Consider the following 27911-nt stretch of genomic DNA (forward strand, 5'->3'; position numbering starts at 1 on the left):
AGTCAGTGGAGAGTTTAAAGCAGAACTTTTCAGATCCTTACATCAGCCAGACGGACACAGCATATAAGTGTGACTGTGCTTTAAACACCCTGACTCTAAAAGCATCCAAAGGTATGTGGATCAGTGTCTATTTTAGAACCATCCTTGGGAATTGAATTAGGCCACGAGGCTACTGGATTTCCCCCCACTGGGTGAAAACAGCACAAGTGAGCAAGTCTGATGACATTGTTGGGAAGAAAAGAAAGAAAGGAAGCAATGTGGCAGCATCAGAGAGAGATCATTCATGTCAGAGGCTCGTGCCACCGTAACTGACATGGCAACAAGGTCACGAGTGGTAATCATGGACTTAAGGTTAGCAATTCTTTGTCCGTTTGGTTCAGAGGTACTGCATACGCAGACAAGTAACCACAATCATCCATTATGCATGTGTGTTATTCAGAACGAATCTTCTGCTTCGTCCACTGTTAGTGACATGTTTCAAACTGAGCTGTTCATGCGATGGCTACTTTAAGAGGAAGGGCACAGCATCAGGCGTAAATTATACTCAATGGCATGTATTGATCTGCAGTACTGGTTACTTTAGTGCAGGGCGCTGCCTGCGTGCTGGTTGATGTGTATGCTTTGGCCCTTATGACATATTCATGCATTTTCCTTTTTTCTTTCCTCTTTCTTCTCTCCTACCCTCATACTAAACATCACATACCGTGCATCATACACACACACCAGAGAGATGTGTGTGAGTGCATGCAGGGAGCAGAAACAGCAGCACGGCTGCTATGCAACTATAAAAGAAATGAGCGCTGTGTGGATGGTGCCTCAGATTTAGGGGAATGGGATGGTGCAAACAGTCAAACTCACTGTCAGATCAGTGCAACGGCAGAGTGTGGGACAACGGGGGTTGTCTCGAGGAGGTGGGGTCTGTCCCATGTGTTGACTGTCTGATGGAGAGAAGAGGGGCACAGTACAGTGAGTATGAGAGGACACAGAGCGCTACGCAGAGAGAGACTGCAGGCATGCCGCGACACAGAGCAGCATATATGTTTAAAGAGGCTGCAGCAGAGTGGGCTACTGATGAGGTAAGAGAGCTGAAACAAAACCGGCTACAAGCAAGCAGTGACTTAACGTCTCTTCTCATGAATGAATCTTTGCACTCTAATGTTTGTGCTGCGTGTATGTCACAGCTCTTTGAAGGAGAAAGGGTGTCAGGTTTTCAAGACAGTGTTTTTAATGTACCATTGAACCTTTTTCATGTACTCTATTTACATTTTAGTACCCCAAGTGTAGAGATTCATGCTATTTACCACAGATTTCCCTGCAATATCAAACCTTTGATGAGTGGTCGTCCTGACTGTGTCTTGAATGTGATTTACCTTTCTTTTTCTCCAGGTGCACGTGAACCCCAGACAATTGAGGTTACAGATCTGCCAAACATGTGACTGGACAGTCCCCCTCGAAACCTACAGCATGTGACTTTGCGGTGGAGTTTGTAGACCCTCGCCATGCTCTCTCTGTGGAATAGTTATCTTCTTCTCTCCCTCTCCTTGCCTCTCTCACTTCATGTCACAGCCTTTACCGGAGAGAATGTCAAGGAAATGCCACAGCCAGACTCCGACACACCAGTGCAACGTCTCACACAGCCCTCACAGAGACCTCATGGATCTGGTTTAGCAGCAGGGAGTCCCATGTTTGGACCTGAGAATGGTGACTTCCTGGGTCTACCACTGAACTGGCCATTATTGTCATCTGAGGAATTAGATAGCCAAGGTGTGATTGGCGAATACACTGATTTACAGGAGAGCACAGAGACACCACTTTTGTATTCTAATGAGAAGGGATTTATCATATCCAGACCCACAGACAGCTCTACAGAAGATGCCACCTCCAAGGAGAGTACACAACCTCAACCTACCCGTGAACAACAAACATTAAAGTATCAGTCGACTGAGACCAGGACTGGATCTTTATTGCATTCTTCACAGACTGGAGATAATCAGCCAACATTTCCAGCCTCGCAGAATGAGACGACTGACAGCCAGTTACCTTTTCTTCTGTCTGGCTCACTTCCATCAGACCAGAACTCCACATCACAGCTGTCTGCTGGACCTGGGCCCAGCCCTGAGCAACCCATTTCACCAGTGCCCTCTGGCAATTTTGGATGGACCACAGGTCCTTCTGTTATCACACAGGGAAAGACACAAGAGGAGACTGTCAGCATTGAGGAGGAAAAATGTAAGAGTCCTTCCTTGAATGAAATTGAATGCATCAATCACTTACTGACATCAATAACAGTTGACACTTGTCACTTATGCCCTGGTGTGAGTGGTAGGATCTAATGTGTTGTAAAATCTACCAGACTCCAAGTCTACTTGTGACTGCAGTGTTTGTGATATGTATTCTGCTGGCAGACACAGTTGTTTTACATTCACAGAATGGTTTGCATCACTTCACTCCCCCTAGCTTTCACGCTCCTCAAAATTCTCTCTCTAACTCTTCCATAAAACACTCTCTCCCATCTCTGGCTCTGTCTGTCCTTTAAAAACAGGTTCTCCCACTCATTCCTCCACTATCATGTTAATGTACAAACATTTACTTCCCATTACAGTCAGTGTTGATCACCCTCATCCAGAGGTTAGTGGATAATGTGGTGCACGCCTGCACATGCAGTGTTTGCAGTACATACACACAAACACACACATGAACACACACACACACACACACACACACACACACACACACACACACACACACACACAATGGCACTCACTTGTCAAAGCAAATGATGTGTTGTGTCCACAATAGAGGGAGAAGGGCTTTGACAGAACTGTGTGAGAAATTGCCCTTCCTCAGTCTGCCAATGCATTTAATACCAGCCACAATTTCCAGCCTGTTGGTTGAATCGCTGTATCAAATAATATACTTGTAATTGTATCACAAGAGAACCAACGCGTCAAGATGAACACAGTGAAAATCCCTTGTTTAAAAGGTTTCTCACTGCTTGTTCCTGCATTGACACAATCACTTCACCCCTAATGGGGGACCAGAAATAGGACACATCCCATTTATAGCCTGTAGGTTCCCTGATTCTGGTGGCTCCACACAGCTTGTTCTGAATCTTATTTCACTAGCTAATGAGATGCTTATATTATTTATTATTTATTGGTTACAGAATCATAGTCAGATGTGAAAGTTAAGCACTGCTGCAGATTCTGGTTGAAAGCACGCAACATGAATGTTAGCATAACCTTCTGACAATGCTTAATAATAGCCACACACAATGAGAGCAGCAATGAGGTCAATACTGGCTAATCAACACACATCTCTATCTCTTACACGAATGCATACACACACACACACACACACACACACACACACACACACACACACACACACACACACACTACAGTATGTGCTTGTGCTCCCGCTCTCTCTGTGACCCAGTTAGACATTCCCAGTTACAAGCCTGCTCTGTTTTATTATGGATTAGCTTCACACATGGCAGATATATCCCTGCTCTTTGTTGGACAATATAGACTGTGGATGTGTTTTACTTTGGCCTGTGTTCATTGGTTAGACTGTTATCTTTGTTTCATATGTAAATTATGTCATCATTAGTAAATGTGCCAATTATGAACTAAAGACCAAATATGAAATATCAAGAGTACAGAGCCACATTAGCAGGGAAGTGAGGCTGCATTTTGGGCACAGCATGGTTTTAAGTCAAATGCTACCATCCACATGCTGACGTGCTATTGATGGTTAGGCTAACATGCCTTGTCTGCAGGTAATTGTCAGGATATTCACCACCTTAGTATAGTGTGTCAGGATGCACTCTCCATTTGTCAGCTAAAAGTTGCTAGTTATGTCTGTTATGTTTTAAGATGGGGCTGCACGGTGGCGCAGCAGGTAGTGCGCGTGCCTCACAGCAAGAAGGTTAATTGATGACTCTAAATTGTCCGTAGGTGTGAATGTGAGTGTGAATGTTTGTTTGTCCTTGAATGTGGCCCTGCAATCGGCTGGCGACCGGTTCAGGGTGTACCCCGCCTCTCGCCCATTGTAGCTGGGATAGGCTCCAGCCCCCCGCAACCCCGAAAGGGATAGGCGGTATAGATAATGGATGGATGGATGGATGTTTTAAGATGTATACAAATCACTGTTCTTTGAGTAATAATGTGTTTCTGATGTGGTTTTTCCACAAAATGGTTCTATTAACCCCTCAAATTTACATCTGCTCCATTTCCCTCATTCAAAAATCCTAAACCTGTGATTATGCAAATTTGTGTAATTTCCAAAGTTTAACTCCATCTCAGGAGATGCTTTCTATTTTACTGACACGTCAGTTCTCAGTGTTCATGATCATGGGTCCACCCCTTTGAGGAGAGATAAACTTTCCACTTTCAGGTAGTGAATGTCAAAATATTCTTCTAGTGTAAGCCTCTGCACATTCATCACCCTGAGTAAAAACATTCTTTTTGAGTGGAGGGGGACGTCATTTTTTCTACCTTTTGGTTGTTTGTTGACAAAAGAGATTATAGGTAATGTTTCATTTTATTGCCTTTGCTTTACAGATGTCTCCAAAGATGATGACCTGCATGTCTCAAAGACCAGTGGCACACTCTCACTTGATGCTAATACAGACACATCTCCCACACTCTGCAAAACATCAAACCAGCCCTGGACTCCCACCTACCCAGATGATTTTACTCCCAACGAGTCCCTGCACCCCTCTCTGGTTCTCAGCCCTGCTCTTTTTGTCCCTCTGTATTCAGACTGGAACTCTGCCCTCGCCACATGGGGATTTGCATGGGAAGCCCACATCTATGGCCTGGGGTCTGTCTTCACTGTATTTGGCCTAATCTCTGTGGTCTGCTTGCTAGGTCTGCCCCTGCGGTGTCCTCCAGGAATCCCCTACCTCACCCTGCTGCACTTGTTCCTTCTTGCGTTTGCAGGGATCCAAGCTTTTCGTTTGCTCTATGACGCTTACAGTCACCAAGATCGTCTTCCCCCTCTCGGCTCTCTGCTGCTCTCTGAGCTTCCCTTCCCCTGTTTGATCTCAGCTTTCTCCCTGGCCATCCTGCTTCTTTCATTACGCTTCCGCATGCGTCTTTCTCTCCCACTTGCTAATTCCACCTCATTCTCAGTCTTGCCCAAGCCTTGCCTGTTACTCTGTGTGTCCCTGTTGCATTCTGCAGTCTCTCTAGGATGTGTTTGCATGCTCCACCTCTTCCACAGCCTCCCCACCCTGCTCCTGCTCTTCCCTCAGGGTGTGTTTGTATGTCTTACTGTTTTTCTTTCATGCTCCTACCTCATCTTCTACTGTTTAGTCCAAGTCGACACTAAGCACATCTACAGGCTGAATGACAGTGGAGAGAGTGGAGGATCGCCTGAGGTGATGCGACCTGCAAGTTGCCCCTTTGCCAAAGCAGAGGACTGGGGTAGGGCAGCAGGAGCTGGAGTAGGGGCTTCATTCTGTCTGTTAGGGTGTGGAGGCCTCCAGCTCTATGGGATTCTACATGCTCTTGGCTTGGGTGGGGTTGATGGCTATGGGTTCCAGCCTTGGCCCTGGTGGGGCTACCAGGTAGGTTGCAGGCTCTGTGAGGTCGGGGTGTGTCTAGGTTTGTCTCTCATTGGTACACACCCCCTATTCTGTCACAGCAACTCCTCTATCAAGACCATAGCTCATCCTCGGCCAGGATCTTGGTCACGCCTCTCCTGCAGCTCCCCTTCCCGAGGGCTCACTCTGCCCTCTCAGGGAGCTGCAAATTCTCCTGTCCTCTCATCTCATGACTCCTGGTCCCAGGATAAGCAGGAAAAGGTGGTGGTCTGTAATGTCATCACTAAGGGACAGTCAGAGGCCCTTCCTCTTTTCTCAATGGCAGATCCTCCTGGAAATGGCCTAGATTGTGTCCCCAAGTCCAGCCAAACTAGGAACACTGTACTACCTCTACCTACACCCCCAAGCCCGCCACACAAGACTAAAAATGCAGCTGAGTCTCAGCTATCATCGCTAGATAGCTTACGACTGGAGACGGACTCTACTGTGGACCTGCAGCCCCCATCTCCCATAAACTTATCCCGCAGCATTGACCAGGCTCTGTTCAGTGAGTCCCTATTCTCTCACAGTATCTTTGGTTTGCCAAGGCTAAACCACACTTCTTCCAGCCTCTCTTTGAGCTCTCCTAGCCAAGGTTTGTCAAAACAAGGGCTTAGATCTGTGGAAGATGCCTTATTCCGAACCTCTTCCTGTGGAGACGTGGATCAAGAGAATGCCCTGTCCAGTTCAAAACCTTCCCAGCCACATGTCTCATTGGCCTCTCACAGCAAGCCATCAACGTCACCAGAGCAATGGGACTGGAAAGGGAGCGTCTCTGGCTCAACCCAGGGTCTGTGCAGCAATCCGAAGGAAACAGGAAAGGTGCGCTCACATTCCTGGGCCAACAGAGGTCAAAACTTTGCTCAGAGCAGCCTCCCACGAGCAATTCCCCACCTGTCTTACCACAGGCGTTACCGGACCCTGAGCTTGGCCTCTCAGGACAGTCATGGGTCTGGACGACTGGCAGGGACTAAACACCTGAGTGAAAGCAAACAGCTGGAATGGGATCTGGCTGTACAGGCAGAGTTTGTCAACGTGTGCAAACAGATTGATGCTCTGAGCGTTTGCAGTGACACCATCGAATTGTAGAGAGTCATAAGAGTCCAGTTTGAATGTACATGGCATTGTGCAGAAATACCAGACTCCAATCAGGTTAGATGGAGGAATTCAATTGCACATCATAAAAGTTATACAGATGAAAATAATTACCTGAACTATTGAGAGGGGATTTGAAATTATTAATACAATATGTAGACCCAACTTGTTTTCTAGAAATGTACGGAACTGTTGATATACTGAAATCTTGATTTTAAAGGCTGACTTCATCACAGTGTCTTCAGCAGCTACACTATGCTCATCTCCTAGCAGTTTTTGTTTGTTTGTTTGTTTTTGTTTTTGATATTGTGGCAGTATTCCAATTTAAATACTCATTCTAGTTATACATCCATGAATGTCAAGGATTCAATATCTAGATTTTTAATATTTGTATAACTGGCATGTTGGGCTTTTTAAATATTTGATGCTATCCTGCAGAGAGAAACTCTAAGAGTCTATGAAAGAAATATAAAGGAGTGATCAAACAATATTAATTTAAACAAAGTTTCATTTTACACCACTGGTGTATTGTTGTGCTTTCAAAAAGGACAAAACATATAATATGATAAGTCCCTGGTACCTCTTCCCCACTCTGATTATATGGACACATACATCCGAACAATATGAGGAGATATTAAAGTCTAATCTATCAGAAGGAGCACAAAATGACTGTCTGTTTGTGATGGTGAAGCGTATTCTGCCGATACATGATCGGCACCTTCGTGGCCATTAAGATGTCTACAGAGTTGACAGATTTATGCTTCATCATGGGAACATACATTTTGTGTAGCATTTTCCTCACAGGTTTATCATTATTTATGTTATCTCAGTATGGTGTAAAAAAAACATGGATATACTGTATATGCTGGACAAGTTTGTCCTCCATGGTGTTCTGTTGCCTGCTTAGCCAAATATTTAAAACTTTATCAGATCAAATGTCCTGTGAAAGTTGAAATAATCTTTGTTTGTTTTCTGGTTAGATCACAACTGGATGGCAAACTGGAATTGTGTAATGCTAAGGTTAGAACTTCAGGGCTCACTTTAAGACATTTCTCAGGATGAAAGATGAGTATTGAAGTGGTTAAATTGTGAATATATTGCCCTCTAGTGGTAATCAGAAAAATCACCTACACAGGAGTCAAAGGTAGCTAATGGCACTTTTTGCTTCATATATTTCTGGAGATACAACAAAAAAGGCCAAACAATATCAAACTGACCTTCTCAAATTTATCTTTATTCAACACTATTTACAATAAATATACTTTAAGTTTTAGGGTGGGTGATAGAAGACAAATATATTTTCTCTGTTTTCTGTAGCCCTCAAGTAAGAACAGCTGTCAGATAATGTTGTCAACCAGCACAAGAGCTCATTTGATTGGCTGCAAGTTATTGCAAAAGAGTTTTATCAGTGATATATGTAATACCAAAGACACTGAGTAGCTCCCCCAAAATACACAATCACATTGAAAACTGATAAATCAACTTTTTGCCTACAAATCTAGAAAGATATAAATCTAAGTTGGGCGAGTGGTTTGTTACTACCCTGCTCCACTGACTCTCACCGTTTATTTATTTTTTTTAAATACTGAGCCTGAAAAAAGACAAATAGCTCTATTATTTACAGCCAGAAGCCATGTAATTAATAATGTGTACTGTCAAAATTAAATTATGGAAGATCAGAACATGGATGTTGTATGGAATTATAAATCAGATTGCTGAAATGTAAAGCATCACCAATCTCCTGTCTGGTCACACAAACATTTTGTTGTCCCGTATTTTCTAAGACAAATAAGACAAACAGAGGAAAATCCAGAGAGAGATTCCACATGGACGCTCCTTTAAGACACTCCTTGCTACAAATGTGTATGTGTGAATTAAGGCTGATGCTAAACTTTGGTCCCTTTTGCAACAGTGCAGCAGAGAACTCAGAACTCACCGGCTGGGGGTGAGATTACATGCAGTATGATCAGAGCAGAGCATCCATCATGTAAAAGCCCAATTTTTACCTGTCAGAGAAATTACACTGAACTTGCTTGGTGCAGTAAGAAGACAGTGAGAGCATGATTGTACTAGATGTACTACACTGTATGTCTCCTTCTGGCTCAGTAAGCTTTATACACAAGGCTAGAAAATGTGACCATGCATATAATTCTAGGGTTATTTTACACCTCTGTAGTCTGCTTTCATTAGCAGCGGAGAGCTGTTTTAAAGCTGTTTTAAGTTTCTGTTACTTTCCTCTTTAATGAAATAAAATGTTAAACATTTAACAAATAATGTCAAAAACATGCTGCTGCTCATGCTTTTTCTTGCATGTCTTTTACTCTGTAAATAAAGTATCTGACTGCCTGATTTCCTGCAAGAAATGTTGTTTGTTGTGCACTCCTCTGCATCATGGTGTAATATAGGCCAATGAGGAGATAGGCTTCTCATTAGATCAGCAATGATAAGCTTTTCCTGAAGTACTTAATGACATGTGCTGTCTTTTAGGAAGGGATCTGCAGAGTTAATTACCCCCACTACACCTTGGCCTGAGAAGGAAGAAGACGTATAAAGAGTTTGTATAATGGACGTAACTGCACATGAACTCTTTGTCCCCTATTTTAAACCTTAGACTCAGGTTAAAGTGTGTTGTTTCATCTATCTTTGAAGGGGTCAGACATGGGACAGACAAAAACAAGGGAGGGTGTGGATGTTGTACAGCAGCGACAGCTCTGTATTTGTAGTCTGATCACGTGAGTCTGGTGCATCTGCTCATAGCTGCTGGGCTTGGGACGCTGGGTCCTGAACGAGTGTTTCCTCTTCCTCCCGCCTCAGTAAAGCCGCTTTTCATAACTACGCATGGAAAAGAAAAGGACGAGTGTAACCATTTCCTGTGTTGTGATCACATTTCACTGCTACAATAGCAATCTTGGATGGAGATGACAAGAGGATGGAGGTGTGATAACCACATGGATGTACTTACATGGCACAAAAGAATATCTAATGTGATAGCATGGGTAAGAAAAGAGGAAGAGAGAAGACTTTTTGTTATGAAATAAATGCCATGTATTCAGGGAGGAAAGCTCTGCCTCCAAAATATTCAGACAATAGAAAGTAAGTCCAGAAAAGTTGCAGAGGAGGGCGGTAATGTCAGAAGTTGGGGGCCAGGGGTCAGACTTACGAGTGGAGGCCATGGACTCCTCCCTCCATCTGAGCAGACATGGTCCTCTTCTCAAACTTCAGCTCTCCAGAGTACATCATCGAGCTGGAACAAAGACACGCAGCACATAATGTCCTAACATCCTTACACAATAAAAGCTTACAGTAAACACACAAACATGCACACACACAATTTCACACTTACCGTAAAATTGACAAACTCTTGGCCCCTATGTCCTGACAGCCATGTTGGATACCAGCAATGAGGTAAGGAACAAACTTGTGGATGGAGCCTTTGTCTTGCACTGATCCTGAGACACCTTGAGCCACCTTCACCTTATCTCCCTCACTGGACACACAATTCACACAGAGCAAAGACAAAGTGTGTAACCATGACAAATTATGTTTGTACAGCAAAGGTCCTCTGTAATCCCCTTGCCCCACCTGAAGTAGCGTTTCTGACTGTTGTTTTTCTCCATGGCATCCAAGGAGCCCATTCCTCTGTACTTTTTCAGACGCACACCATCTGAAAAGAAATATTCTCCCGGAGCTTCAGTGGTTGCTGCGAGCAACGACCCCATCATCACTAAGGGCAGAGACATGAGAGGATCAAAAACAAGATGAAGTGATGCGGATTGCAAAGTACAATAAGTGAGGACAAAAAGACACAGGAGTAAATAAGCAATAAAATGCTGCTTTTATTTTAAAAAAGCAGTGAAGACAAACAGTGCCAATCAACAGCCATACTTCCTCACGACTCCTGCCTAATGTGCCATTACATTACTGTAAATCATTAGAATTTAAGACTTGAGGAAACCAGAGAATACAACATATTTTTCTACCTGTAGATGCTCCCAGGGCCAGAGCCTTCACCACATGTCCAACAGTCTGGATGCCTCCATCAGCGATTACTGGCACTCCAAAGCGTCGGGCGTACTCTGCAACCTTGTACACAGATGTACCTTGGGGCCGGCCGCATGCCATCACTGAGAAAGAAGAGCATAATATGGTGTTGTGGCAGCAAAATATCCTCAATACAACTGAGATGCATACATTTTTATGCTCCCTGCTTGAGGTTTATCCCATTTCAACGAATTTTGTGTCTCTTTCTCAATTAGCCATTCATCTTTTCTTTTAATCTTTTGGATATAAAAGGTTTTATCTACAACCAGCTGGCGTTCACAGTACTGCACTCTTTATTGTACCTTCCTGGGTGATACAGATGGAGCCGCAGCCCATTCCCACCCTCAGGGCATCCACACCAGCGTCTATGAGGTTTTTAGCCTGAGCTGCTGTCACCACTAGAGAGAGACAGACACACAGAAAAGAGCTCACTATGGGAGACAACTGCTTACAGGGAGTTTTCACAGCACAAAATAGTAGAGAGCTGTGAGACAAGAGGAGATCTTACCATTTCCTCCAACTACCTGTAGTTCAGGATATTTCTGTTTGATGTAGTTTATCATGTTGATTTGATACACTGAGTTTCCTTGAGAGGAATCCTTTAAAAAACAAAGGTGAAATAGTTTCAATGAGAGATGAAGCATCCACTGTATCACTGGATCATTTGTGTGACTGTTCTGTGCTATGACATCAGAATCAAATCATGAACTAGCCAAAAGCTTATTTGTACCACAGTCAGAACTCACCAGGACGACCACATCAACCCCAGCCTGCATGAGGAGGTCCAGTCTGAATTTGTCGTCCTCCCTCGTACCGATAGCAGCGCCACACAGCAGCTGTTTGCGGGAGTCCTTGGAAGCCAGAGGATAATCTCTGTTCTTCTTCAAGTCAGTCCGAGCAATGATGGCAACCAGCTCATCACTGTCATTCACTATGGGGAGCTTACCTGGGAGAGTCAGAGTGGAAAATGAGTGAAAGAAAAAAGCTCAAGTGTGTATCTGATCCAAGTACTGGTTACTTTTTCTCTACAGTGGTGTGGCCTCCTTCACAGATTTACCTTTTTTGCTACGTTGCAGTATATCATTAGCCTCTTTTAGCGTGACTCCAGCGGGCGCAACAACTAAATCTTCCCTTTTTGTCATTGCCTGAATCAAAAAGAGGTTAAACTGATTCAAACAGTGATGTACATGTACATCAGTATGCCCCCCACTTATTTGACATTATATGATTGCTGCATGTATGATGTTCTCATACACATGCACACAGGAACACATCCATTATACACACACCTCTTCCAGGGGTCTGTCATGGTCCTTCTCAGACAGAAAGTCTATGTCTCTGGAGGTGACTATGCCAACCAGCTTGCTGCCCATCTTTCCAGTCTCCGTAACAGGGATTCCAGAGAAACCGTGGCGTATTTTTGCCTCAAACACATCCCCCACTGTGTGCTGGGGGCTCATCACCACTGGGTCTGTAATGAAGCCTTGCTCAAATTTCTGGCAAGAACAACAACATGAATACAAGAGATGAGTAGTTAAAGGTGTAGATTGTTTTGTTTCAACATCTTATTCTGAAAGCAGTGTCACAGATGACTTTCTCTGTATATCATAAGTTCAAGTCTTCGTTGACTTGATCCAGCTTACCTTGACTTTGCGCACCTCATTGGCCTGGAACTCAGCAGTACAGTTATGATGAATTATTCCAATCCCACCCATCAACTGAAATCAGCCAGTCAGAGAAAAGACATGGGAGAGAGGCATTCATTGAAAGGACTGAAAAAGTCAACAAGGCCTTTGTTGTTCATGCATTTCGCACTGTGGAGCAGGATGATGTGTGTGAGGTTGTGCAGCACTGGTACTCACTGCCATGGCGATGGCCATGGATGACTCTGTGACTGTATCCATGGGAGATGAAATAAGAGGCGTCTTCAGGGTTATCTTCCTTGTCAACGCAGAGGTTAGATCCTAAAAATGGGGTGTATTTGGAAACAGAAACATCAGCTTATGATCTTGTAACACTGATAAAGACAATCTTGAATGTGCTCCGACTCACTCTAAATTACTCCAGTGTGTGCATTGATGCTGGGAGATTAATCTACATGATAATACATTCCTGCAAACAACGTCTCACCAGTGTTGCAGCTGCAGCACAAAGGCAGCACATTTGCTGGCCAAATGTTGAAGTTTATTTTTATTTTTGCAGTGCAATGAACCTAAAGCCAGTTTGGACACATTAGAGTCTGACTTGTTGCACAATTCACCTGCTGAGTGTTAGATGACGCAGGTGTGTGTCTGTTTTGAACACCTGCTATCCAGCGATAACCCATGTGACCTGTGCATGAAATTAATTTACCGTCCCAGCAGAGCTTGCAAAGACGAAAACAAAGCAAGCCAAATAAACAACCCTGTGCTCAAAGGAACATAACAAAGCATTGTCTGTACCTGTGAATTGTTGTCAGGAATAGGAAGATCTGAACATTTATGGCCAAAAGAAATGATAGTCTAGCATTGCCATGAGAAAAACAGGGGAAACACATTACATGCACCCTAATATACTCACCACCTCATCAGAAGTAAAGTCTATGAAACCAGGGAGGATCAAGAAGTCACTGAGAGGAGAAACACATGTGGTCAGAGAAAAGAACCTCCTTTTCAGGAACTGGAAGAGTGCTACATAAATAAAAGTAATAATACAAGTAACAATCGCCATCCCAAACGCGGATCGAGTAGCTTTATTTATGTACGAGTAGACAGCACATATCCATTTCTATAAAGCGACACTTTTAAATTTAGCTGACAGTGAGCAGACGTAATCTGTCTGCCTCTTACCCCACTGAAATGTTCTGTAGTTATCCTCTGCACACTGATAAACCTCCGCGTATAGCCTCCATTAAGGAAACTACACTGACACCCATTAACACACTGATGTGTTCACAAACACACACTGCTTTTAACGTCTGTGACACCACTCAAAGTCATCCTTGAAAGTAGTATTACTCATTATAATCCTCCTATAAAACCCAAGCAGATGTGTCATCACTGATATTACTAAATATATTAATGGAAGACATTGCATAACTCTAATGTGTGTTTCTGTATGTGCACATGCAGACATACCATCTGTGCACGTGCATCTGTGTCAGTGTGTTAGATGCGTCCTGCTACGACATGCAAGGCCATAAAATCAGTCAGTAAAATGCATGTGCTTCTTTTGCCCGTTAGCATTTCTTACTTGTATGTTAGTCCATCACCGATAGAAAAGAGCTGTTGTGCTGTTAATCCATCTTCGGGAACATAACCTGTGCCCCCACTGATCAGGTAGTCTGCCATGCTGAAATAGAAAAACACATGCACACGACACAGCAAAAATGAATAGGTGACACCACCGTCACATCCCCATACAGTTAATACTAGATTTGAATTGTAATTGATAATAGTTGTTGTTACAGATTGAATATTCAAATGAACATTTTATTGATTACTTTAACACAATCCTCCATTCATCACTTCCCATGACTGCGAGCAGTGTTCATGAATCTATTGTCCCTAAAAATAACATGTTCGTTTAGTCAGCCTTTTATTTCTGGTGGTATTAATCCCTTATGCAAAACATGGACGTTGTTTCCTTCCTCTCTCTCTCTTGACCTCTGTTTCTTGCACTCATGCTGTGGCCAGATCCTATTACAAATGTTTGGGATGAGACAGGAAACGCTAACAAAAGGAATTCGTCCTTGTCAATGGAGACTCCTTCTATGCACCTATGACGGCAGTACAGTAGGTAAGAGGATTTAGCTGGCTGACCAGGTAGCTAATAAATGGGCTTGTAAGAGCACACAAGCAATGCTGTAAGAAAGTGAAAACATCTCAGCTGCTGCAGGAGATGCAGTGTTTGCAGGTTATAAGGCTTCACATGATCATTTCAGCAAATCAAAGAAGGGCATGACCTTACAGTCTGCACAGTGTGGTGAAAGAGCGAGCAGGAGTATGAGACTGACCTCTCTGGTTCATATCCAGCTTGGATACGTGTAGCGCTGTATCGCTGGGCTGCGGTCTCATGCCCATGTCCATGTGGCGTTGGGTGGGCATAGGCCCCATAGGAATGAGGTTGTTCCCCATCTCTGTTTGAGATACGTGGCCGTGCTGGTTCCATGTCCCCTACAATCCTCCGATAATCGATTTGGTAATTGTCCCTCTCCCCATCTCCAAACCGGTCATAACAATGACCCTCCATCTCTAGGAAATCCAGGGCTACGACCTCCACTGGGCCCGACCACCTCTCACACGCAGACACACACACTCTCTTCAAGTACTTCTGACTTGTTTCTCACACACAAACAAAGTCACAGCAACAGCTCTCAACAGACACAGAGCAACACACTCAAATTACTTTCCAATTATAAGCACTCATAAACACCCAATGCTTTGAGTGCATGTTCACACAAACACCTTTCAGACACACCTGACATGGGAGGAAGCCGTCTTGCCATCTGTTTTGTGGCTGCTGCAGCAGTGATACCGAAATAGCCAGAAATTCAGGAGTTGACAAATTCAAGCTTTCAAAAGTCTGGAAAATGCAAAAGCAGTGGCAAAAAAAAGTCCTTTAAAACAAAATTGCTTGCCCAGAGGAGAGTTTGTATTCCACTTTGCCAGCTCTAATCCTTGGAGTCTGAGGCCATGAACGCCCCCAGGCAGGGGTGCAGAGTTTTTAGCTGTTGATGAAGTTGACTACACCTGCATGTTCCCAAGCTGGAGGCATTAGCAGCCGCTGGGGAGGAGAGTGAGGTCTTGTTCGTAGGTGGCAGAGATTCGTCCCCCTGGAGGCCCACAATGCAGTGCTGCTTGGTTATCTGTGGAGCTTCTCTGCCCTCCGTTCTCCCGATGCCTGCTGAGCTTAACTCTGTTTCTGACAGTAGCAGACGTCACTCTCCCACAAAGAGGATTGGAGGCATTAATACAGGATGGGGTGGGGCGAGATGGGTGTGTAGGGTGGAGTGAGGCAGGTATACTAGCTGACCTGTTTCAGTTGCGTAGGGAAGAAGGCTAAAGCCATCCTATCTGACTGTGTTCAGACCTTTTTTTGAAGAAGAAGATGAAAAGGAGATGAAAGTGAATTTCAGGTTTTGCCTTCTTGCTCTCAGTTCACATTCACCACTGCTAATAGTAACTCTCTCGCTGAGTGTGTAGTCTCATTGCAATGATGTGATATGAAGATGTGGTTCAGGATGATGATCAATCACCATGTCTGGTGACTATGGACTTTACTATCCTTGTATATGAATGTGCTCATATTCTATTTATTCAATATACCTTGTAATTTGTAGATGTCATTGGTGCTGTGGCTTGTTCACTCAGTGTTGGACACCACTAGCTACTTGGACGTGTATTCAGGACACCTCCCCTCCCCTGACTATATGATCTTAAATGTGTTGCACTACACTTTGCTTTAAAAGTAACTCCCTCCGGAGATAAAATAAAGTTAAAAGTAGATGTTGAGAGCAATAGGACTGAGAAAAAGAAGGATTGGTCATGATGACACTTGAACACACTTTCCCCCTCAGAGGATTACAGTTGTTTAGAGGTGTGTGGGGCTTTTTTTTGCAGAGCTCAAGGAGACAGAGCTGTGAGTGAGACAGAGGTCAAATCCCAGCGTGCTGTTAGGCTGCAAGCTTCACTCCTTTGAGACAGAGAGAGGAGAGGCCGACAGACAGAGAGACATATGCTAGTGTCTGTGTGTGACTGCCAAACTTTTAAGAGCACCACATTGCATTAGATTCTTTATACTAAAAGTTAAGAATGGCCAAGGAAAAATAGGCTTATAGACACATACAGACACTCACAATTAGTCAATGCAGTCAGTTTTAAGACTTTACCACCGGCAGTCAGAAATAAGGTTAATGAATGCAAGGAAAGGTGGTTTGTAAGGGCTTCATAAATCTTTATCAGATCCCGGTTTGGACCATTATTCAGTGTGAGCATAATGAACAGCAAACCTGTACATCAAAGTGAGACAGGAGAGTAATTTGTTGTCTGGGATGCCCTCGACACCATCATCTGCAGGTGACTGACTGACTGCTTGTGACAGTTCCTGAGGGATTGAACCAGAAAAGCCTCTTACCCAGTCTCTCTCTCTCTCTCTCTCTCTCTCTCTCTCTCTCTCTCTCTCTCTCTCTCCCTCTCTCTCTGCCTCTCTCTCTCTCTCCTCAACCCGCTGCCACCCCCTTTGCAAAAAACAAGCAACTTCAATATTAACAATGGCAACATGTTTGTTGCAAATAATTAAGCCATGACCCCTAAACAACACACCAGGTTACTCTGTAAAATAAAACAAAAGAGCAGTTGAGGAGACAGGAGTTTCTTTCTGAAACAATGTTTATTAAGAATATATTTAACAGATATATATATATTAAAAAAATACAGTGTAGTCAAATATCAAGAAATTCAATATATACAAATGAATAAAATATATACAGTTTTCAGAAAAGATCAAACCATAGGAGGAGAGGCAGGGAAAGTCTCCGTCCTTAAAACAAGAATGCTCCAGTCTCAGGATCAGCCGCCTGAAGAAAAAAAAAGTGAAATTAAAAATTTGATTAACGCATAGATTAAATTACTATTTGACTATTCTATGTCAGATCCTACCGAGCCTCTCCATTAGACTGGGCTGATGTATTCTGAGGGCATCGTAGAATGCTGCCTTGACCATCACCCCACCTGGACGAAATGTCCTCTGATAAAGCGCTCTCATTCTCTCCTGGCTTGTCTCTTTGGCTTCAATCACTGAGTAGGTTTCACCGTGGACCATGTCTCCGAGTTCCTCTGCTATTGCCATCACCTCGGAAACACTTTGAATCAACACTGCCCTGTTGTCATCGACGAATTTTGCTGTTTTAAAATATAGATGACATGTACAGAAAGCATAATTCAGTAATTAATGTGGCCGTCCAATATAATGCTCTTTTGAGTTCTGTTGATAATGAAAATTCATTAACAGGAAATGTTAATAAAAAAAGAACTTCAGCTCAATAATACTCACCTTTATCTGCATCACTCACTTTCCTGGGAGAAACACTGACAGAATCCTGCTGGCAAAAGAAACTTTTTCAGCTCACATTGTGCCATTTATTACACCAGCGCACTGCTAAACGTATAATACACTGTTTCAGAATACCATTCAAAATTATGCAATTTAGTGTAGTATGACAATAAAACACTGGAAATAATATGAATTTCAATTATTGATACAAAACAGTCCCCTGACAAATTGACTGCTGGCTACATGTTTTTGTTGTCAAGACTCTCTTGATCTAATTGAGACTACCTGATTAAATAAAGCAACTTCATTTGTTTTCATCTTCTTGTAGGTCAAAGGTCAAAGTGCATTTGGCATACCTGTACTGAAGACCCTCCAGTTTGTGTTTTTGTAAATCTGACATAATCCACCATATCAGTTGACTTCGGCTGTTCTGAAAAAGAGGAAGAACCATTGTGCTTTATTGTGGAAACTGAAGAAAGACCTTAGTGAGACTCACCCAACCCACAATCCGGACCGGACAGTCTACCTGGTGTCTGAAAAGGAAACTTGAATGCCACGCTTGTTTTTGAATGTTGATCACTGGATGGTGACTCCTACAGTCAAACAGGGAGAAAACGTTATCATCATGTTTAAGTACCAGAGCACCATATCTAATTTCTAAAATGAAATTCATGACATGTACCAGTCTGGTCAAGACTTGATGGACTGCATCAGGGATTCCCTTCTTGTGCTTTGAGAGCACATACTCGGTGACTTCAAGGCACTCTAGAACAGAAGCGAGGCTTCATTTTAAATACATAGTGAATGTACATAGGGTATGTAAATTACAATGAGCATGGATGAACAGCACCTTCACAGTGAATGCAGGTATTAAGTGTCAAGCTAGTCTATAAAAGGCTTCTAAGCTCATTTGACTTAAGCATACAGAACTATTCAAAAGTGTCTGTCACAAGAGCTTTTTTGTGGTTCAGTGATCTAGAGTCATTTATGCTTTTCTGGACTGGAAAACAAATTATTTGTTTGGTATTTTGGGAAAATGGTCACAACGGTTTTCCCCTGTCATATCAGGGGATACTGACTAAATACAAGTTTTAATGATTTAATTATTTTAGGCCACAACAATTTCAAATGCGGTCTGAATCACATCACATTTTATCTCCAATAAAGTAGCCATTGTTAAAGAGAAGAAGCAAAACATCAATGTAACAGGTGGTTCTAAACTGTTGAACGGTGGTGTATGCTTGTCCTTTAGAGTAGGAAATGTTCTCATTAGGCGACGGCGAGCATAACAAATACCTTTAAAGGTAGGCCTCTTGGTGGGATTCCCTTCCCAGCACGTCTTCATGAGGTCAACCAGCTCTTTCAACCCGTCTACCTTCATCTGGTGAATTTCCTCACACAGGGGTCTGTCCCCCATAGGGATTTTCAGGGCCACAAGACTGTAATCAGCCGCTACAATGCATGCGATATGATGTGAGAAATATACTGTATACACTGTACAGTGTATGTAGTATGTGTCCAGTTCACAATGAACCACTGCTTAGTTTAGTTGAAATGTGATAAAATAATACAGATGAGATCAAACAAACTGGAAGGACATATGGTAGGATTTGATTTCATTGAATGAAAGACTGGGCACCTGAATGGCATAGAAGTGGGTAGAAAATGGTCTGTACATACCTGGATAGGGCTCTTTACCGGTAACAATGGACCAGAGCAGGATACCATAGCTGATCAAGACAGAAGAGGAGATGATTTTTTAAGTAACATACAGTTCAAGGTTTTATCATATTCAGTGGTATTCTTATTGATGAGTTTTCTTTATTAATGTCAACCTGTATCTGTCAAAAGCACGGACTGGTTCATATGATGCCTCAAAAGCCTCGGGAGGCATGTACTTGTATGAGCCTCCAAACTGTCCTTTTTTTTCTGTGTTGCTGTTCAAAGCACTGCTGGAGACCCTGGACAGACCAAAGTCTGCTAGCTGCAGTGTAAGAAAGGAAGCATTACATCAAACAAGCAATAAGTCAGCCTCATATTTAATGTAAACATCATGGTGGAGGTTGGTGGCAGGCTACCTTGGCGTTAAGGTCGTCATTTAGCAGTACATTACTTGGCTTTAGGTCATGGTGCATAAGGTTCCTTGAATGGAGGAAGTTCATGCCGAGAGCCACTTGATGGACCAAGCGGAAGGCCAGGGGCCATGGTGGAGGGCCAGACAGGTCGTTCATTAGGGACTGAACAGATCCTCTTCCCATGAACTCCATCACTATTCCCTGTTGGATGTGTGATCCAACGGCTGGTGGACATCCCTGATAAATTCCATAAACCCTCAGCACAAACTCACAGGAAGCCGTTTCCATGTGATTAGCCTCTTCACACAGCGCTTTCTCTTTAGGCACGAAGAGGCTGGAGTGAGGTAAGGAATTGGTAAAAGGCATGGACAGAGAGCAGAGGACACGTGAGTTTAATCATTAAATTAAGTCCTGCTCCAGACAACTACAGAAAAAAATGCAGAAATGTCTACTTTTACCAGACACCATCATGAAGTATCTTAATGGCCACATCAAACCCCCAGTCCTTGTGCCTGGCCTTGTAGACATGACCAAATCCCCCACAGCCGACTGACTCCCATTTGTCCAAGCTTTCATTACCAACTGGCTCACTCTTGTGGCTCAGGAGTGCCATCTCCTGCTGAAGTCAGGTAAAGTCAGGTCAGGTACAACTGTAATCTCAGTCATTTAAATAATCGTAGGAAAAAGCGTCATGAAGTGGCTCAGTGACTGTTTAGCTATTTGCCTTTATACACTACATTCTGATGACTGCTTACACGGTGCCCTTGCTTTTACATTCATAAGAGCAAGAGCAAGTTTCTGCCTGTAAAGCTACAGCTAAACATTTTCCACTAACATTCCCCTCATATTTTATTCCTCTTACATGATCAAACAGCTGGATTTTACTCACCATTGTATCCTCTCATGTGTTGTCCCTCAGAAAAGATTCAAGAATTAGTTTGTACCAAAGCTGTGGCAAAACGAGACGGTACAAGTTGCAGTTTCCTGCCCGTGCTGTCCGAGCAGCCTGAAGCTGTGGCTGAGGGGAGGAGTTTAAACTGAAGAGAGCTTGAGTTGGGCAACATCTGAGTAGACTGCATTAACTGTAGTAAGTTGAAAATAGTTTGAGTCACATTTCCCAATGGCATAACAGAAAATTAAGTATCAAAATAAAAGTAACTGGGGGAAAGCTGAGTTAAAACACTTTTAACCACAAAGTTTGACAGGAATTTTATCTATATGGCTGCTCATATCACAGCCAGAGGAGACAATGAAAGGCCTCAAATGACAAACAGCATTAAACTTTTAATCACTACTGAGTTTTCTGTGGTGAAATCAAGTGCCAGTGCAAAACCAGAACATGTGTTTCATTTTATTACTATTTATATAGTGGCTATAAAAATGCTGTGACACACTTTTTTTTACTTCCTTATAATACATGCATGGTTGCAGGCTTGCGCTGTGAGAGGAAGTGATGAAGGGCAGAATGAATAGCGTGATGGTGTGGTTAGAAAAAAAACTTTTTTTCTATGTCAGACTGTAGTTTCAACAAAGTGGGGATCTGCAGTTTTCCTCTCCTTTTCCCATTGCGTCTTTGTGTTTCCCTCTCCCTCTGTCTTCTGTCTGTCTGTTGTGTGTGAGTATGATTCTCTGCAGGGTATTGCTGGCAAGGTTTGTCCGACCTCCTCCTCATCTGAGCAAATCCATCCATCCATTTTCTATGTCGCTTATCCCTTTCAGGGTCGCGGGGGGGCCGGAGCCTATCTCGGCTGTCAACGGGCGGGAGGCGGGGTACACCCTGGACCGGTCGCCAGCCGATCGCAGGGCACATACACACAACCATTCACACACACACTCACACCTAGGGGCAATTTAGAGTCACCAATCAACCTAATGAGCATGTTTTTGGTCTGTGGGAGGAAGCCGGAGTGCCCGGAGAGAACACACGCACGCACGGGAAGAACATGCAAACTTCACACAGAAAGGCCCGACCCGGGAATCAAACCTGCGACCTTCTTGCTGTGAGGCACGCGCACTACCTGCTGCGCCACCGCGCAGCCCCTGAGCAAATCCTACTCACAAAAAAAGAAGAAGAAGAAGAAGAAGAAGAAGACTCACCTGCTACCACAGTAAGCACTTTCTGCCTTTCAGCCCAGTATTCCTCAAATCATCAGTTCATCTGCAGGATAACGACCCTCCACAAAATCTCAAAAGTATTTTTGACACCTTTTACTTACCTGCCCTCCTGACTCTTCTTTTTTTTTGTGCTCATCTCGTCCTCCAGGAAGTCGCGCTGAAAACAACAGCATAAGCAGTTGCACATGAAAAAAAAAATCAGCTTAGAACACCAACAGCACATAAAAGCAACACAAGGGAAGCAGTATAAGTAGAGAGGCATACAGGCCATACCAACAATGTCCACAACACACACTGAAGTCAAGGATTGTAAAACAGTGACATGTTTCCTTCAGGGTAGTCTGACCTTTAAATGTATTCAAAGAAGGGAGTGCCTCTATGGTGATGATGTTTTTCAGTTCTTTCCATGGAAAGAGAAATTAGATTAACCAAGTTCTGAGTGCACCCTGGGAACATTTTGCCTGAAAAAATCTGATTGGTAGATCTTGTGCTGTAGTTGCTGGTATGAAAGGATGAAAGCTTTGTGATATTTACCCAACAGCATCTTGGCCATAAATAGCAGCATGTGTATTTTTCAGCTCTGGTGCAGAGAGGACCATCCTAAAGATTCATATAAAATGTAATGGGTAGCCTGCACTTGTTACAAAAACATGCAGCATCCAGCTTTTTAAGTAGAAATGAAGTTGTATGCATGTAAATCACATTATCATAGTCTGATACAGATTGAAATGAGCTTGGAACAATTTTCTTTCTGGCCTCAAATGGAAAGCTTTTTTAAAAACTGAAATTTTTAGAATTTTTTTAGTACATTATCAATATGCACATTAAAAGCCAACTCTTCATCAAGCAATATGCCTACATATTTGTAGGAAGCGACAGTTTCTACATTTGCACCTTCTAAGAAGTTTTTTGATTGAGGATCAGTTTTAATTTTAACAATGAAAGCTGCAGTGATTGCTGCAGTGAGCTCTGTGGCTTGACTCAAAGAGGGTGTCACCATATAAATGACTGTGCCATGACCTCAATCGTTACTAAAGATAGAAAATACAATAGGGGCTAAAATAGATCCCTGTGAGACACCTTTTTTTTTACGTTAATTGAGGCTTAAGTATAGTTTTCCTCACTGATGCACTGAGTTCTTTGGGATCGATAATTTCTCAACCAATTCAGAGCATTTTCAGCAATTTCTAGAGCTAAGTCTCTGTAATAGCAGTTTGTTTTTTGACAAATCAACAAATTGAGCTGCACAGCCTAACCCTAACCCTTTTTGCATGACTTTGTATAAGAGGGCGTGTTTCACACTATTCAAAGCTGAACTGGTGTTGATCCAGATTGTACTGCTTGCTTTTATTCAGGTTGTAGCAGTCATCATTTACATGATTACATGATTTTTGAACTTCCTTCTCTCATCTCTCTTTATCTGATGCTCTCTTATGCACACACAAGACAAAAGCCACACCGGCTGTTTTCTGTCTAAATGATTAATGCCCTATACTGCTCTAAAAAAAAAAATCACAGTCTGGAGCACAGGTGTCCATGAACATGACAGCTACCACGGATCTAAATCATATGTGCGTAATCACACATGCACACATGCGTGATTAAGTGAGGTGAGGTGTATTTACTCACATCCCATGCTGCCTTGCTGCTTCAGCCGGCATCGATAGGCGCGGTCTGCTCCTGCTCGCTGCATTTCCATTGCTCTCTCCCCTCCCTCTTCTCCACCCACCTTCATTTACGCTCAGCACGGCGTGGACCTCTCTCACCAGTGCCTGCTCTCTCCACCACATCTCTCTCCTCCTGGCTGCCTTTTAGCTCATCCCCTGTCCTTTGGAAACTGTCCATTATACTCTCGTTTATTTGCTTCACTCTCTGCCCTTGTCTCATGCTGATGATATATGAGGCAGGGGCTATAAGTCTAAAGGGGATCTCTCTCTCTCTCTCTGCACTGGATCTCTGAGTGGAGAGGTGAGTTGAGCATCTATCTTTCCCATCACAGTGGAGGAGTGCTTCATACTGGGGAGCATCACGGTTGCAGGTTACACCCTCTGGAGCAGCGACAGGACGGCCCCCGGAGAAGGACTCAAAACCCCACATGCACGTCTGGATGTGCTTTGTGTTGTGAGGAGAGTAGACTGCAAAACGGGAGGCAGAAGGCAGCAACAGAGGGAGGGGAGCATTTAGCAAGAGGCACTCCAGTCACAGGGGTTTGGGGGAGGTGGGTGTGGGGTCCGCAGGGAATGTTTTAAAAGTGAAAGGAGGAGTGGGGGGGAGGTCTGCTCTGCTCTCAGATCAAAGAACTGGAAGAAGGAGGGTTGCTTTTCACTCAGTCTGAAGAGTCGCAGAGAGACTGGGGAGTCACAGGCTCTCCAGGGACTGTGGCTTTACAATCACAGACCAGAGGCTGTCTGCAGCACTGACTGAGAGACAGAGGTGGTTCAGGACATAGAGAGAGGGGGGGCAGTCAAAGGACTTCAACTGGGCACTGGCACTGAGGTGAGCGTGCTTCCTGAGTGAAGGCTCAGAAGGAGAGGAACAAGGAAGAGGATAACGAAGAGAGTCCCTTCAGGAAATTGCAGACGTTCCTTTTTCAAAAGAAGCTATAGGAGGATCCCATCATGGCTGTCCAACTCATGCCTGAATCAGCCGTGTGTTTGCTCATGGTGAGTCTCGGAGGGGTATAGTATTTCCGGCGCTGTCTACTCTCTGTCTTTGTTTCTTCTTTCTTTCTCTGCTGTGCCTTTCTCTCATCACTCTCTCCGCATGTCAAATGCTCATGCAGCAGGAGGTGAGCTGTCATCTCATTAGAAGAGATCTTGCTTGTTTGCTCCTCCTCTTTACTTCAAGCCTAAAATCTTCCAACTTCCCAGTGAGGCTTAGGAGCTGTTTTCCGAACTAAAGAAATGTGTGTCTTTTGCATCCAACTCAGAAAACTCTCGCTTTTGTCTAACTCCTCCACGTGTTCAGCTACTGCAGTGGTCAAGTGTGGGACAAATCCGTCACAGACTATTGCAGGCATGGGGGATGCGGTGCTGAACATGGTGGCTGTGCATGCTGTAGATGAAAGTCATTTAATATATCTTATTATATTGGTGTGAGTAACATGAATCATGTGTCTGTGGTGCATGTGAATAAGTTACTAAAGGGAATTGCACTGTGTGTGTTTTATGAGTGTGTTTGAGAGAGATCAGCGTGCGATCATTTCCCGTCTTCAATAGCAAATCAATCTAATTACACATTGTAGAGAAAACAGTTTTTCCACAGCCTGCAGCAGAGGATTTGTAGGATCTTGTTAGTGTAGAATCCAGTCTCTCGCTGACATGAAACAGATTGGCTTGGCTCAACCTGGTTCAGATCTGACCATAGAGAGCAATGAAACAGAAACATGCTTAAATCCATTGAACTCCTCTCTCCCCTCTGTCCAGCCGCACAGTGAGACAATGGCCGTGTGGCTTTGCTGCATGTGTAGAATACAGATAAAGCATGGACTCCTCTTATACAAGCTTCAATGAATTAGATGTGCACCCCGTACACAGGATGACTTTGTACATGAGAGCCTGTTCTGCTCATTCTCATTCTATAGTGTTGGCATTCTGCAGTCCCAAGGGGAGTCACGCATCACCGCACTACCTGCTATCTCCACCTGTCATGGCTGTCTGTTACTATGGCGATAGGCCATGCACCCCACTCGAGAGTAAAAGGAGCAGGGTGGGAGAAAAGTGTGCGAGATGATGGACAGGGCAGAGGGAGGAAGGTGAAAAAGGAAGTGTGAGTGATGAGCGCAGGAAGCGAAGGGGAAAAGAAAAGGGGATGGAGATGAAACTGGGCTTTTGTTTCCTCAGAAAGTAGCACACTACAACAGATATTTCCACCTTTAGGATTGGTCCCACCAAAATAGACTCACCTTGAGGTTTTTTTTCTTTTTCTTTTTTTGGCCTTGTGTGGCACGGCTGCAAGAGTGGGCTTATCTGTGGAACATCTTCTCATATTGCTGGGAGACAGTTTGTGTCCCCTGACTCATTTTACATTGCCTCTGCCTTAGCAAATAGCATTAGCATAGAGGGCGTTCCCTTACAAGTGCTCTTACTGTCACAGCTGTCATAGACCCTGCTGTCAAATCCAGCTCGCACAGGCAAACTGGCTTACTGTCACAACTTTTCACTGTCACTGTTCCATTTACCATTATAGCCCCACATCAATTTTCTCAGCATTCAGAGCTGCACTTTGCCAGTTAGCAATGAGCAACACGCTCCATTATGGACACCATTAGCTCTTTTGGTGTTTTCTTTAGCCAAGAATTTATTCACGACTGTTAAGCTCACCAGGCTGATAGCATGACTTAAATCTTTTCTGTGTTGACTTTTCCTTTAAATATATACATGCTGAACATCTATTGACACCAGATAACTCATTTCAGAGCTCAGTGATTTGTTCCCAAAATCCAAGGCATTTGTATTCACGCTGACATGTTCAGAGCTTGAACCTATCTTAATTATTAATGGGGGTTTATGCACTGCATTTGTGTGTGTGTGTGTGTGTGTGTGTGTGTGTGTGTGTGTGTGTGTGTGTGTGTGTGTGTGTGTGTGTGTTTCGTGCATGCATGTGTGTACTTGTGTTTGTGGGTGAGCCAAGACTAATATTGATCATGCTTCCTGCCTCTGTGTGTATTAATATTTCAGGTGAATAAGTGATTATCTAATCACCGGAGCTGCTTTAATAAGCATAATATGCATTGACAGCACAACAAATAACCAACATCAAACATATGACAAACAAATCATTTATATAGATAGAAAGACAGATTGAGAGAAAGAGGGAGAGAGAGAGAGACTTTAATCAGTTGCCACAAACAGGAAAAATTAAATTTTCTTGTTTTCTGTCCTGCATCCGTTATGGCTGATACAAATAAATAAATACAGTAAAGTGTGCTTTAGTTCTCCTCTGGGGTTTATTGGTCTGGAACTAATGTGATTGGCCCAGACTTAGACTGGCTCATGCTATAAAAGCGAATGTTCTCAAGTCTGTCAAAGAGACTGGGCCAAGAGGGGGAGACTATTGTATGAGAGCTATGGTCGGTATCCTCATATGTTGTGAATAGATTAAATCAATGTAATAGTATGAGTGGGAGGAGAAATTGATAAAGGAGTCTTAGGGGAATTACATTCTTTTATAAAAATGCACTTAATCTTTATAGAAGATTAATTAATCAAATACAGGCATGTTCATATAGATATATATAGATATAACCAAGATACAGAGGATTTCGTGCCAGTTGTATCTACATGAACAGGCACAGCTTCTCTTCTTATGCCTGGTTTGGTGGGTTTCTGTTTTAGAGAAGGTTGATGAGATCGATAACAAGTCTGTCTCCAGCTAAGATATGAACAGACATGCTGTCAGATATCTGATATCTGATATCTGAATAGGTCACAAATGAGATGGAATCATTTGACCTCAGCGGGGCATGCCATCGCTTCACTGCTGAGATCTCCATCACTGGGTTTTGACATGTCTCCCAGCTTTATGCTTCTCCTGAAGTGGAATGTGTGACAACCAGGGTTGTGACAACAATCTCCCTATTCAATACTATCACGATTCTTGTATGCCAATTTGATATGTATTGTGATTCCATATTACAGTTTTACTGGATTTGCTTATTTGGGTTAGCTTTTTTAATACTCAACCATGGGAAAGAGTGCAATCCAACACTTCTAGAAACAGCATGTCATGAGCCATATTTCCAAAAAAAATGCACATCACATGTCAGCCAGTCGTTCTGAGATTTATTTCAATGATGTCATTGCTTTACTGCATATAAAAGAGGTAAATAAAATAATTTTCAAGTAAGCTACATTTAGCTGTTCCTGCCCATCAAAGTAAGTGACCTAACATCTTATTTTCTTATGGCACTATAGTGCTCACAACACAGGGGGAGACTTTAAATTAACACATATGAAAGTGAA

The 27911-nt window shown here is 43.2% G+C and overlaps 4 protein-coding genes across 7 annotated transcripts in view; 2 read left to right on the top strand and 2 right to left on the bottom strand.

Moving 5' to 3' along the window:
- Positions 1–1015: 1015 nt before the first annotated feature.
- On the top strand, positions 1016–7976 carry prrt4a (proline rich transmembrane protein 4a). Of its 3 annotated transcripts, XM_070972141.1 has the most exons (4): positions 1016–1076; positions 1387–2229; positions 4566–4827; positions 5322–5465. In XM_070972141.1, exons 2-4 carry the CDS (start codon positions 1500–1502, stop codon positions 5335–5337), a joined length of 1008 nt encoding a protein of 335 aa, XP_070828242.1. In that variant the 5' UTR covers positions 1016–1076; positions 1387–1499; the 3' UTR covers positions 5338–5465. The 3 variants fall into 3 exon arrangements, with proteins under 3 accessions (XP_070828242.1, XP_070828241.1, XP_070828240.1); XM_070972140.1 differs by having other exon boundaries at positions 1387–2235; positions 4578–7976; XM_070972139.1 differs by having other exon boundaries at positions 4566–7976.
- impdh1a (IMP (inosine 5'-monophosphate) dehydrogenase 1a) lies at positions 7899–15628 on the bottom strand. Of its 2 annotated transcripts, XM_070972143.1 has the most exons (16): positions 14721–15626; positions 13958–14056; positions 13286–13334; positions 12589–12690; positions 12370–12444; positions 12016–12222; positions 11784–11871; positions 11473–11672; positions 11235–11325; positions 11029–11124; positions 10666–10809; positions 10268–10409; positions 10029–10172; positions 9846–9929; positions 9648–9664; positions 7899–9517 (listed from the first exon to the last, which is right to left on the bottom strand). In XM_070972143.1, exons 1-16 carry the CDS (start codon positions 14954–14956, stop codon positions 9414–9416), a joined length of 1878 nt encoding a protein of 625 aa, XP_070828244.1. In that variant the 5' UTR covers positions 14957–15626; the 3' UTR covers positions 7899–9413. The 2 variants fall into 2 exon arrangements, with proteins under 2 accessions (XP_070828244.1, XP_070828245.1); XM_070972144.1 differs by lacking the exon at positions 9648–9664 and having other exon boundaries at positions 14721–15628.
- Positions 15629–18087: 2459 nt separating this feature from the next.
- LOC139337377 (receptor-interacting serine/threonine-protein kinase 3-like) lies at positions 18088–20665 on the bottom strand. The gene is made up of 8 exons (XM_070971921.1): positions 20292–20665; positions 19837–20167; positions 19594–19742; positions 19439–19488; positions 19055–19210; positions 18441–18523; positions 18285–18351; positions 18088–18188 (listed from the first exon to the last, which is right to left on the bottom strand). The coding sequence occupies exons 1-8, from the start codon at positions 20444–20446 to the stop codon at positions 18088–18090; spliced, it is 1092 nt and encodes a 363-aa protein (XP_070828022.1). The 5' UTR covers positions 20447–20665.
- Positions 20666–23768: 3103 nt separating this feature from the next.
- The window catches only part of frmd4a (FERM domain containing 4A), a 105244-nt gene continuing 101101 nt past the window's right edge, over positions 23769–27911 (top strand). Inside the window, exon 1 of the mRNA XM_070971651.1 lies at positions 23769–24611. Within this exon, the coding sequence (XP_070827752.1) occupies positions 24567–24611 (45 nt within the window). The 5' untranslated portion in view covers positions 23769–24566. The remainder of the gene's footprint in view (positions 24612–27911) is intronic.

Source organism: Chaetodon trifascialis, chromosome 10 (genome assembly GCF_039877785.1).
Source record: "Chaetodon trifascialis isolate fChaTrf1 chromosome 10, fChaTrf1.hap1, whole genome shotgun sequence".
Taxonomy (NCBI): Eukaryota; Metazoa; Chordata; class Actinopteri; order Chaetodontiformes; family Chaetodontidae; genus Chaetodon; species Chaetodon trifascialis.